Below are 13,573 nucleotides of genomic sequence, written 5' to 3' on the forward strand. Positions count from 1 at the left end.
CCCTCCAGCATATATATTACAACCTTACCTTTATCTAAAAGCTGAAAAGCTGCTCATACGAACATAAGGACAAAAGTTTTGGCCAAAAATAAGTTAAGCATGAAATCAATAACAATCATCATGCGGCACTCAGCCAATTCTCCCAAGTGCCATATTTAGAGCTGAAACTCCCTCCCCCACTTTCTTGTGCATACTCTGAAATAATAGCACGAGCGCACACATCCCACGTCCTGGCTATCTCTCCGAGGGACATTGGCTCTGGCAAACCGCGCAAGGAATTGCTAAATCTTGACTTTGTCTTCACCGAAAGATCTTCATTCTCTTTACTGTCAAAAATATAATGGCAGATAAAATACTACCTTGTTAAGAAATAATTTTTTGGAGTGACACGAGAAAACAATGTGATATGTCACTATATTAAAGGCCATAAATAAATTTTCACAGCGCATACGGGATTGGTGATGCTAGCATGTAATAATATAGATATGTCATCAGCATCCTTCCTTAACTCTACAGTTACATGATGCTAAACTTCTATCATCTTCGGTGTTAGATACTCCCTCCTGTCCCTTATTATAGGCAACATAGGACTCCATTACATAGATCAAAAAGTTAGTTAAAAACAATAAATAGGTAAAAATTAAAAATTCTTTCTCTAAAATACCCTTATTTATGGGGAAGAGAGAGTATAAGAAAGAGAATAAGAAAATTATTATAATGAAGAGAATTATGAAAGAGATAGAATGTTTGATGGAGAGAGATGATGGTTTAAAAAATATATTGAATATTAAAATAAGTACTTAATAGGGGCAAAATAGGAAACTTGCCACAAAAATTTAAGACAATTTGCAAATGTTATTTGTATTTACGGACAAAAGAGAGATGATAATTGTTGCTTATAAAAAGGGACGGAAAGAGCATTATTAAAAATGGAGAAACATTAATGGGCTTCAGTAACAGAGGATGATATTAGAGACAATCTGTTAAAAGTATATTTTCGTTCTTTCTGAAAGATGACAAGTCATTGAATTACAGAATAAAAAGCCATTCACCTTGCAAAAGGTTTTCTTTTTTCTTTTTGCCCCCTGTACAGATGTAATGGGCCCACTTCAGAATTTCTCAGTTCAAGCAGATGAAATTAGATAATTTTGCTAACACCATGCAACCAATTTAGGAATTTGAAATGCTAACAAGCGCCAATTACATGCAAACTAATGAAAACCGATAATAGCATTCGCATTTTACGTCATTCTTGATTTTCATGATCATTTTCCGTGTATTTGCAACTCTAGAAGATCCTAGCTTAATAAATGTTAAAGCTCAAGAGTCAAGAGAGACCTAAATAGTTGATTGAATGAAGCGGCCTATCACACATTGACAAAGGCATGCCAGTGTCAACATTGAAAACATCCAGAGGTACCCTTCAACCATACCCCGACTATATTCAGCTTGATATATCTACACTACACTTTTTTAAAGCATATAGATAAAAAGTGACGTTGGAGTCAGAAGCGTAAAATATTGATTATTAGGTTTTTCACTTTCTCCTTACCATTAATTAAAGACACGCACCAAGTTGGCTCCAAAATTGGCAGTCCGTAGCTAAAACAAACCAAGCAAAAAATAACTAAATAAGAGATGCCAAAATGCTCATTCTCTCACCTGGATTCAACTGGAAACTTGTCTAGGAGTATGGGGGAGCAGTGGGGGTAATTTGTGGGGACAAGCAACCGCAGAGGCTGAATTGGCGACTGCATTGTAAACAAGACATGAATGAAGACAATTATATTGCAAAAATAGCGAGATATAGTATCCATGCATGCATCCATGCTACATACATTAGAAAATTGCAACAACAAGGTCTGAGGGCCCACCATCTGTGCTGAAGCGTATTGTGACTTCAAACTTGAACTGAGTGCCACGGCATTGAAACAACACTTGACAATTGTCCCTTCTGACCCATCAGCAGCAGCAGCAGCTGCTGCAGTGGGATCAACATCTTCGTCACTAATATCAACAACTGTGTCTATAAGCCGCTGATTAATTTCCCTTATTTCCTCCAAAAGGGCATGATTAGCCTACCAGAAAGTTCAATGTCAAATTCTTATTGAGAGAGAGAGAAAGAAAGAAAAATCAGCCACATAAGTTCTTTATACTTCCAGTTATTTTGTCCAGCAATCAAGGACCAACACTGAAGATAAATCAATTCGACTTTAGAGGAAAAATAATAGTTCCAAAAATTAATATAGTAATAATGATAATTAAATTATAACTTCATAATATTATTTCAAACTTAGTATGCTATGAATCCTCATGATTTAATAATATGGACTTATTGACCAAAAAGAAACATGGATTCTAAAAAGTGATCTTGATTATCAATGGTTGTCATTGTCAATGAGGCCAGCGATCGTCCACGTTAGTAATTTAAATATGATATGTGATCGAGTTAACCACACCAACCAGATGATTTTGAGCTCAATTTTCACTTGATTGCTTTTCTTAAATAAAAGAGGATGTGCTGATAAAAGGAACAGGGGAACACTCGAAACAAGCATTACTTACTCCACTCTTACGAAATACAAAAGCAATTAACCTATATACGCTAATTTTCAAAACTCTTAAACTTCCTCCTAGTTAATAGGGTTTCTAAGTACATCAATACTCATCATTTTGCACATAATATTAAGAGACCGATGCAATTTTAAAGAACAAATAATATTTAAATATACTATTTATGATATGTATCATAAGGCAGGTTTATTTCCAAATTTGATCCAAATATAATCAAACTGTATTTAAATTCCTATCTTATATCTCTCCACAAGGCACATTAGTGGCTGCACTGAAATGTCCCACGAAATAATTATCAATGATACGTTTGTAGGATCCTAATTGTCGCAAATAGCTAATGCTTTTCATAATAAATTATGTTAGCCAAATAGTTTTGCACCATCCCCTTGTCCTACTCCCTCCTTGTTGTAAGATAAGTTGGAAATTCTCTAGCTCTTTGACATAATTATAAAACAAATTCTAAATGCTGCATTCACTACATAAACTTGCACCCCTTTTACGCTCACCCCTCAGTTCATCTAACTTTGAGAGGCCTGAGTCATCAAAAGTATCAGATTGCAAATGAACTGAGCCTGGATTTAAGTAGGGAAATCTAAATTCAGTGTAAGAAAAAGGGTGCTCAACTTGTCTAGTCAATATGTTAATGCAAACTTGCATGGATGCCCTGCTTTTTAAAATTACAAGAAAAATCAGTCACAGTAATATAAGCATTAAAAACAGTACAATTTAGTACCTTAATCCTTGGCTTCTTGATACTAGCTGTTGTAGCTGAACCCAGATCAGCAACTTCCAAAGCATTTAACTGCTTCATACTATCGTTCATGCAATCGGGAGATGATACAACATTCAAGGGCATGGCATTCACATAGCGCCTCATTCTCTTGGTTCCATTGTTTCCGTCTTGGTTGATGAAATTTCTTGCCTGAAGACGACATTTAGTCATGGCAACCAAATCCTCACCCACAGCAGCCCTGGATCCATTGCCTGGCGCTGATCCTGCTATCCTATCAATCATGCTAACCACTGAGCCAATGTCACTGACAGCAGCAGTTAAATCTTTAGATGACATTGATTTTACCTGGAATACAATCAAGATGTAAACTTGTTGATTTTTCTTTGTAAGATACTTCTCATAATCAGTAACTTCTAGGCATAGCAGTTAACTTTACTAACCGCTTTAATTAGGCGTTCAATAGGCTGCTCTGCATCTGCATCGGTTAACTTCGTAGAAGGGGCGGCCAAAGCATTACCATGAGCACCATCCGGACCACTGAACTCCGCTAGCAAAGGAGAAGGTGATATTCCAGGAGTCCCTATGGCAAGGGATTGAGCTGGCACCATTGCGGTTCCTGTTTGTTGATGTCCAATATTTGCAGCATTTGATACGGATGAGACAACGGAAATGGGTTTCTCAGAATCCCCTAGCATAGGAGATGGAGCCAAGGGAGGTGAAGGTGTAGGACCAACAAAAGGTGAGTTAGCCGACTGCAGGGGGGTGGAAACTTTAGTGAGAGATGGAAGATTTTGCTGGTCAACCTGGGGAGAAGAATGTTGTGGAATCTGAGGAGATGCAGCCTGAAGGAGGTGGGGTGAAGAAACAGCAAATGAACCCCCTGATTTAAACTGTTGATGGGGATAAGCTGAACGTTGCCCTGAGGGAAGATGTTGCTGGAAGGTCCCTTGCTTAACACCAACTACTTGTCTCATCTTAACATCGTTCATATCATTAATTTGGTGAAGTGGTGGCATTTGATGTGTCTGCATGTGTGCAGGGACCTGTTGCTTTGTTACCTGTTGTAACTGCTGCTGGTGCTGCAGCAACTGCTGCCTTTGAAGCAATGGCCGCTGTTGAATATGTTTAAACTGTTGATTCTGTAACATCTGCGGTTCCTGTGGTTGTTTCAGTTGCTGGTGTTGAAGGATACTAGAAGCTGGCTGAACAGGGTTTGGATTTTGTTGGAGCACACTACCCCCACCTTGCGATGATAAGGAGCTGATATTAGTCTGTGGAGGAGCACTCACAGAGTTTTGTTGAAGGGTGCTCACTCCAACATGTTGCAGGGAATTCACAGAACTTGAATCTAAATTGGTGCCAGGTTGCATAGAATTAATCATATTCTGCTGTGTGGTTGAGAGACCAGAAGTGGAAGGGATAGAATTATGCTGCAAGCTTGCCATATTATTCTGCGGCATTGTCACTGCAGAACTCTGTAAGTTTGTTGGTTGCATCTGAGAGTTTATTTGATTTTCATGTGACTGCACTTGAGTAAGCTGGGATTGTGGCTGTGATACCGGGTGCATATGAGGTGGAGGGAGTTGCCCTTGCTGCATAGAAGACATGGCTTTCCTAGGCCTATTCGAACTTATAAAATTTATGGCCTGCTTCTCATATAAAGCCATTTTTTCCTTAATACCAGGCACAATATTGGCCTTGGGAATCTGTAGAAATGCTATGATGCGCTCCAACATTACTTTGAACATCTTCAACTTCTCAAGCTGATCTGACTTGGGTTGACGTGAAAGGGCTTCATGCTGAAAGACAAAATCAGGGAGGTTAGATAAAGCTTCATAAAATGTATCGATTAATTATACACAGACTCAACGCAAATTAAAAGCTTTCTTTTGAGAAGAGGTGATGGGTTGATGCTTAGCACATGCTGCAATGGTTGAACAGGGCAAACATTATTCCAGAGTTGAAGCTACCACAGCCATCATAATTACTATGGAAAGGCTGCTTTATCCATGTAAGTTAAATTTTCTGAGTGTGTTTTGAACAAATAAGAAATCAAATAAAAAAAGAAAAATAATAAAAGTGAGAAGGAACGGATATCCTCCAAGGAAGAACAGAAAAGTAAACAAACATTGAAAAAAATAAAAGAAAGCAAGAGATGAAATACCTGTGGAAGTTTAGCTGCAATTTTCTGGTACATTTCACTCAATTCTGGCAAGTATAATTCTCTCATGGACTTGATCTGTAAGTTGAAATCAACAGAAACAAAGGACCAAAACATTCAAAACTGAGAACTATGATGCAAACATATATTTTCATTCTTGTGAATGCCTCTTGTTTAAGCAAGGTTTCATAAATTGGAACTAAGTTTTGTGCTAACTTGAGGGAGGGTCCGAACCATTCATTTTGTCTAACCAAAAATTGACAACCAGGTCCTATTGAAGTATAAGACTGGAATGAGTGTGAAATTTTAATGTTATTTACCTCCTAGACTAATAATAAGTTCATTTTGTCACTTTGCTTTTGTCAACGATTGACTACATTCTGAAGTTCCAGCAATTTTCATGCAGAAATGAAGTGATAAGAAAATTAGGATATTACCCCTTGGTACACCTCTTCTTGCCAATCATCTGCACCAGATTTTCCAGTCTGTGCAGTTGAATCTAGAGAAGCTACAATATAGTTATTTGATACACAAATAAGCATAAGGGGCTCAACAATTGGCATCTTTTTAAGAACAGGAAACAACAGATGAAAGAATAAATAGAAAGCTTGTTGAAATTCATTATCTCATAAAAGCAAAATGATAGAATGAAAGGCATAAATGCAATAACATACTTGATGAAGAATCTGGAAGAGTTCTTTGAGATTGATATAATTGCTTTTGTTGATCAAGTACATTTTGCTGTTGAAGCAAAGAACTCGGTGCCTGAAGCCTTTGCTGCATATCTCGTTGCAAGGGATTTGGCTGCTGCTGCTGCAGCTGTGCAGGCTGAGATTGTATCTGTGGCATCAATTGCTGCTGTGGAGGCTGTGACTGTGATTGCTGCCCTTGAGATTGTAATAAATTTGTTACATTTTGTTGTGATTGTTGCTGCACTGGAACCTTTGATTGCTGTAGCATGGGTGCAGCATGCTGACCAGTCTGCATGCCTGGGTTGCCAGACTGATTTGCAAGCAGCTGTTGTTGTTGTAACCCAGACACGTTACTTCCCAACTGTTGCTGATGTGTGTTGGAGAGATTGTTTTGCTGATTTATCAACTGCTGCTGTTGCTGGCGCTGCTGCAGGTTTGGAAGATTATTCTGCTGCCCAAGCAATCTCTGATGTTGCTGCATATCACCAGCATTATTCTGTTGCCCAAGTAGCTGAGGGTGTTGCATGCTTGTTACATTTGACTGTTGTGCTAGCAGTTGCTGCTGCTGCTGCTGCTGCGGAGGCAATATTGGCTGTTGAGTAATTGGGGTTTGTTGCTGGTTCATAATTGAAGTCTGTTGTTGCTGTTGCCTGATAACTGATTGGGAATGTTGCTGGAGCATGGGTTGTGTTGACTGTTGAGCATTATTAGCTTGCTGATTCTGCTGAAGGCTAGAAAGAGATGTTTGTGTGATCGAAGGCTGCATGACTGAAGATGTTTGCATAACAGATGGCTGTGAAGATTGCAATTGATTGGATTGCAGGTTTGGCTGCTGCTGGATGTGGGATTGCATAAGTGAGTGTTGAATGTTCCCAGGCTGGAGTTTATGGCTTGTAAATTGCTGTTGAAGCTGTTGCTTTTGGTAGAGATACGGCTGTGAATTCTGTGATTGCTGTTGCTGTTGGGGAACAACCTGCTGCCTTGGCGGCATCTGTCGCTGAGAACCACCAAACATATTATTCTGCATGTTGGAATTTGGGCCAACAACATTTTGGATAGGAGTCTGGCCTATATTGGATGCAGGAGGAGCAATGTTGTTTTGAATATTTTGAGATAGAAGCTGTTGACGCGGTTGGGACTGGTTAGGCAATGGAATAGCATGTGACTGCCCTGGATTGTGAACTTGAGACTGCATAGGAATTCCTATAATAATAAAAGAAAGAAAGATAGAGTTTATTAATCAAGTCAGAGGAACAAACTAACATGTTAACTTATATGAATCAAAACCCAAACATGAGAACAATATTTATAACAGGGAGATAGAGCAAGGTAAGGAAAAAAGAAACTGCAAATGTTTCTCTAATCAAAGTCAGGGACTCAGGAAATCACTTAAAAAACAGGATGACAAGATTATATCAAATGCCTAACTGCATATATAGACTTTGGCACCAGATCAGTATTATTTCCCTGCCAATACCATTATTACATAGGAGGAAACCAAAATAATATTCATGCCAACCTGAATCCATAGGCTTGTTGCTAGGGCCACCTGCATTTGATTGCAAAGGGTTGACCATGGTATTCTGGGTTTTATTCTCCATTGTAAGCATCTTCAAAGATATCTTCCGAAGATAATCAGACTGAAATAAGGAAATAGCGCAGAAAGCAATCAAACTTCTGTGTTGGATATGTTAACAAAAGTAATATAAATGAACATGACAACTGTGAGAGTGAGATGCGTTGTTGGGACAAACCTGGCTTGTTGCAGCAGTATAAATCTTTTCTTCAAACCTTTGAGCAATTTTGCGCAATTCATGCAATCCGTCTTGACCAGAAACAGGAAGATGTCTCTTTAATGTATCCATTCTATAACATGAAAACACGACATACAGGTCAAATCAATTTACATTACCAAAGTGAGAGAATATTAATTGAAAATTACATTTTGTTGACAATTCTTTGACGTGAATCAGGTTGCAGTTGAGCTCTCCAATCACTTGTATCCATGGTGGATTCAGTGCCTTGTGTGGATCTCCAATTGGCATCCATCACATTTGGATTAACTGAAACACCAGAGAAAACACTCTAATCAAACCATGTTCTAAAAGGAAGCAAATAGAGGGAGAAGTTGTGCATCCATATGTACAAGAGATATTATATTTAATGAGCTATAACTAATAGAATTGACAGTTTGTTAGAGGTTCAGCTCACAATTCTGCCTTTAAATTGTAATAATTTATAGATTGTTCAACAAATGCAAGCAGCCAAAAAGAGGGAAACATAATCCATAGGGGTAATTGGAAGAGATTAAGTCTCAAAGGAGAAATATTTTGTTTCCTTCTTCTCTTAAGATAATAACTTGAATATGATGGAGAAAGGACTGAGGGGAACCATACTGTATATAGAGGCATGTGGTATATAGCGGTGAATTGGAAGATATCATGGTTATGATGTGTCTTTGTTATCCAAAAATAAAAGAAAAAGAAAATTCTCCTCCAGGAAAAATACAGAAGATTCACAGATAGTAGGCATGTCCATAAGCACTACTGGGTTTTCACATGATTATCTAAATCACATTACTTCACAGTTTTGGTTATGTCTATAACAGAAAACGTTCGTTAAACATGCCCAAATATTATGAATTTCCATCAAACCGTATAAGGTTCCACCATAGCCCCTTTCTTAGAGTGTCGTTACTTTACACTTTTCTCAGGAGTAATGATATGTGTCCGAAACAATAGAATGGTATTACAGTATTTCATTTGTCAAGGTGAGAATTTGACTGGTCTGTAATTTAACTAACGGTTCTCAAGCCAGTAATTTCTTTTAAAATACTACCTTGGTCAAAATTCTTCCCCGCCTCTAGTCTATCCAACCACGAGGAACCTACTCGTATTCGGACTTCTGTCTCCAAAGTCCAGGTACCTTAGCTTACTCCCTATAGTTTATACTCCTGATTCCTGACCTCTTCTCAATTCTACTCCAATTTCCAGTTTCAAATTCAATGAATACTGCTCATTGAATTTAATCAAGAGTACAATGACAATTGACAAATTAGATCCTTGCGAACCCTAAAAAGTTTCAATAATCATTCCAAACTTGAGTATGATTCTCTCCTTTTCCGCCTTCAATTAGCTTTATCCCCCCAATAACCAATGTACTTCAGCAAGATCAAAGCTTCTCCATAATCTAAGTGACTTCCAGTAAAGGAGCTTATACGCAATGGGAGAAACGAATCAATCTTTCACATGCGTATAAAAAACAAACAACCCAAAAATCGGAGAGAAAAATTCATTATCCCAGGAAAATCAAAATGAAATTTCTGAACGGAAATTATACCGATCATACCCTGGGAAAGATAAATACGAGGAAGCCAGAAGTGTGCGGAACAGACGCCACCACCGTAGTCGGCGGATGTCACTCGCGGTGGCGTGACTCGTGAGGGGTTCGCGTACCACGGGACTCCTCCGAAACAGAGCTTTTGGAAAGAAAGAAATATACAGAAGGCGAGACGACTTAAGAACACTTGACTCGAGGATAACAACCCACTTATATAGGCTTCAGAGGGAATCCGGATGATCGCTTTGCTTTCCAATTTCTCATCAAACAAGGGGACAAACGTCCATTGTCCGCCTCACGTGAAAGGAGGAAAAACTATATAGTACCGCTATGTGATTTTTTTTTTGGCCAACGAATACTATGTGTTTCTTTTTCTGGCCAACGAATACCCCTTTGTTACTTACAACTTTTTTTTTTTAACCAGCACTTTTAACATTTGTAATATTTCATCAGAATTTTCTCAAAAAAAGAATTATTAGTTCTGTCACAAATTTAATAATTTTTAACTTCATTTTTGTCAAATATACATATTTTAAAAATTAAATAACATATACAGAGAGATAAGGAAAAAATGGTAATAAAAAAATTACTGATATGCCTTATGATTAAGACGGAGCAACATTATAAATAAGACTAATTTTCTTTTGGTAAAAATTATGCTTGATTTCATTTTTTAAAATAAGCATAAGTATGCGATTAATATATCATATAAAGTGTTTTGGCAAAAAAAACCATATAAAATAGATAAATTTTTTTTAAAGGATTAAAAAATTAATTATTTCCGTTATAGAAGAATCGCTATAAAGTCTCAATAAAAAAATGTAATCACTTAAAAAATCCCAACAACAACAAAGAAATGCATAATGACCGGTAATAAGAAATATACAACTACTCACTTATTATTAAAAAAAATTTAATTATGTTTTTTCTTGAGATCTCATGGTAATTTGGAAAATTTTCAATAAAGGACCTCTATGGCAACATAATTTTCATTTAGGACCAAACAATTTTGAAACTTCAATGCAATTTTTTGGGGACAAAATGAAATTAAATTGAGAAGCAAAATGTCTAGGTTAATTTTAATGTTTGAAGAAGAAAAGAAAAGGATCCGATAGGGTTCTACTCTTACAATAGAAATCAAATTTCCTCTACTGCATAAAAATTAGTTTGCGTTCTCTGTGCTTTGTTCTCTCAGCATTCTCAGCTTGCATTCTCTCGTCTTTGATGATTGTTATAATTATATTTGTTAGCATTCTCGTCTTTGATGATTGTTGTAGTTATATTTGTTAGCATTCTCTCATGTTTAACGAGAAGCTTTGCTCGTTGCCGCTGCTCTGGTAAGGAAAGCCTTCATTGTCATCATTGTTCTGGGGTAAGGAGAGCCTTCATTGTCGCCCCCGTAAGTCTTGGACAGGAGGCTTTGTTGTCGCCATGTTGTTTCTCTTTGTGCATGCAATCTCTTTTACTGCCTTTAAATTCGAAAATTTTTCCATACATCACTACGAAATCCTTCTCCATTTGTTGTATTGTAGATTTTACGGGTGTGGTTTGGGCCATTATGGAGTTCTGAACCACTCAAGAATTTTTTTTCTACTTTGATTTGAGCAAAAATTATTTAGTGGATTGAGTTTAAATTCACACCGTTAAGTGTTGAGAATGAGTTGCTTCTTTTGTGCATTTTCAATTCCCATCATGAATTTTATTTGGCCTGTAGAGCTTGTGACAAAATGGTAATCGCTAATTAATTATATAATTTTGAAGCTTGTTTCATTTGTCATCCTTTTTTTTTTTAGCTTGCCAAATTGATCTTATTCATTCATAGCATAAGCATTCTTATGTAGGCTCAGTTTATTTATACCCACAAATTAGTGTTCGCTTTTCGTACTGCAAGTTTGTTTATTTATTTTTAGTTGTGGATTGTAACTAATTTTTTTTAATGCCCTAAGGATCCATATGGTGGTAGGTTGAGGTTGCAAAAAAAAAAAAAAATCCTTGTTTTGATTTGTTGGAATTCAATGGGTGGAATAACTTATTGCCTTTTCTTTTCCAGATATGTAAAACTTTTAGAAATACTGCTAGTATTAGAAACTATAACGATACATAAATTCACAATAGGAACACATTCATTGCAAGTGGGTTAATTTAATTGAAAAAGTTCATGATAATTTACAAGTATGGGAGAAACTATTCATACATGGAAGTTGTGAATTTGCAATATATAAATTAATAACAGAAATACGTCTATTTGCAAGTGAGTTAATTTAATTGGAAAAGTTTTTAAAAATTTACAAGTGTATGAAGAATTATGAATAGCTGGAACTTGTGAATTTGGAACAAGGACACCAAAATTAACAATATAAATACGTCCATTCATAAGTGAGTTAATTTAATTGGAAAAGTTAATTATCTAGGAGGGGCTATTCATAACTAAAATTTACATATTTGCAATGAGGATATGTACATTCCATCAATTTGCAAGTAGGTTAATTTAATTGAAAAAGTTAAACATGATAATATAACAAGTCTAGAAGGACTATTCACCCGTGAAATTAGGCAACTTGCAATAGGATACACGCATTAATAATAAGAACCCGTCTATTTGTAAGTGAACTGGTTGAATTGAAAAATTGAACATGATTTTTCACAAGCATGGGAGGGACTATTTATAATTGAAATTAGGCAATTTGCAACATGGATACACACATTAACAACAATAACTTGTACATGTATAAGTAAACTAATGTGATTAAAAAAGTTGAACATAATTATCCACAAGTGGAATTACAGCATTTGCAAGAACGATACATATATTAATAACAATAATATATCTATTTGCAAGTGAGCTAGTTGAATTCAAAAAGTTAAATATGATAATTCACAAGTCCCTCCCACCCTTATGGAAAATCATGTTCAACCTTTTCAATTCAACTAGTTTACTTGTAAATGGACAAGTTTTTATTGTTAATGTGTGTATTCCTATTGCAAATTGCCTAATTCCACCAGTGAATAGTTCTTTTAGACTTGTTACATTATCATGTTTAACTTTTAGTTATATTAGCTTATTTACAAATGGACGAGTTTCTTTAGTGAATTAACTTATCTTTGATGCTAATTTTCTAATTCCAATTGTCCACAATACCCCACATACTTGTAAATTGGTGGGGAAAGACAGAAAATTAGAATTAATTGACATATAGCATACTTATAATATATATTCTCTAAAAAGGAAATTGTGAAAATTCTTTATATATAAATTTTAACACATTCTGAAGTATCTTAAATTACATCTCGAATAGAAAATATAGCAATTGTTATGCCGTTGCTTTCTTTTCGGCTGTGTCTTTATCTATTGAAGTAGTTTCATAACGGCAGCTGACTTTGTATTTCTTCTGTAAATAATGAGTTGCTAAACAACTTAGACCTTAGTGAAGTGTGTTGATTCTATGGCACAACAATAAGTACTGTCACTAAGTTTATATAGGTGCAACAATCATAACTCAAGATAATGAATGAAGTCATAAACATATAATTCATCAATTCCTACTATTGTATAATAATGCATGGTAAATTCGTAGCATGCAGCTTTCTTTCTTACTTAAATCCCAAACTTGTAAATACACTAATTGGTATGCACTAGTTCTCCTTGTAAATTCAACTTGTTAATGCATTAGCTCTCCTTGTAAATTACCTTACTTCAATTGTTACACTACTAAATAACAAATTGCTATAATTAACGACTTAGCACAGGAAATTCACAAAATCATATGAAATTGCAAGGGGTAAAATGAATTAGCCAACAACAAAAACATCACAAACAAGATAATCGGAAAGCATGAACAATTATATGAGCAAATATGGAGAGATACAAAAGACATAACATAATACCCATACCGAAAAAGACAGATAGTGAAATGTAGGTTGGGATATCTCTTTATCAAATCTCATATCTGTGTGTGTATATATATATATATTATAAAAGAGGCAGGCCATTGTTAGTTAACTCTGCTCTTCAATAATGTACATGAGAATAGCAAATTGAGAGAAGATAAAGAGACGTACCTTCACCAACCTTCT

At 36.0% G+C, this 13,573-nt stretch overlaps 1 protein-coding gene across 5 annotated transcripts; it reads right to left on the bottom strand.

Moving 5' to 3' along the window:
• Positions 1-76: 76 nt before the first annotated feature.
• On the bottom strand, positions 77-9,761 carry LOC114735659 (mediator of RNA polymerase II transcription subunit 15a). Of its 5 annotated transcripts, none has more exons than XM_028923369.1 (13): positions 9,509-9,761; positions 8,103-8,223; positions 7,915-8,026; positions 7,680-7,800; positions 6,143-7,363; positions 5,906-5,967; positions 5,472-5,546; positions 3,748-5,106; positions 3,308-3,652; positions 1,839-2,078; positions 1,663-1,751; positions 1,053-1,085; positions 77-326 (listed from the first exon to the last, which is right to left on the bottom strand). In XM_028923369.1, exons 2-13 carry the CDS (start codon positions 8,207-8,209, stop codon positions 119-121), a joined length of 3,972 nt encoding a protein of 1,323 aa, XP_028779202.1. In that variant the 5' UTR covers positions 8,210-8,223; positions 9,509-9,761; the 3' UTR covers positions 77-118. The 5 variants fall into 5 exon arrangements, with proteins under 5 accessions (XP_028779202.1, XP_028779204.1, XP_028779200.1 ...); XM_028923371.1 differs by having other exon boundaries at positions 1,875-2,078; positions 5,906-5,976; XM_028923367.1 differs by having other exon boundaries at positions 5,906-5,976.
• Positions 9,762-13,573: the final 3,812 nt, after the last annotated feature.

This window comes from Neltuma alba, unplaced genomic scaffold (genome assembly GCF_004799145.2).
Source record: "Neltuma alba isolate B1F8T4 unplaced genomic scaffold, ASM479914v2 tig00013243_pilon, whole genome shotgun sequence".
NCBI lineage: Eukaryota > Viridiplantae > Streptophyta > Magnoliopsida > Fabales > Fabaceae > Neltuma > Neltuma alba.

Bases quoted from the DNA above. Each gene is read 5' to 3' on its own strand.
- LOC114735659 (XM_028923367.1), bottom strand. From the start codon at position 8,209: ATGGATGCCAATTGGAGATCCACACAAGGCACTGAATCCACCATGGAT. The intron at 8,027-8,102 runs GTAATTTTCAAT...TTCATGTTATAG, and splicing joins CAAAGAATTGTCAACAAAAT to AATGGATACATTAAAGAGAC. The intron at 7,364-7,679 runs GTTGGCATGAAT...TTATTATTATAG, and splicing joins CAACAAGCCTATGGATTCAG to GAATTCCTATGCAGTCTCAA.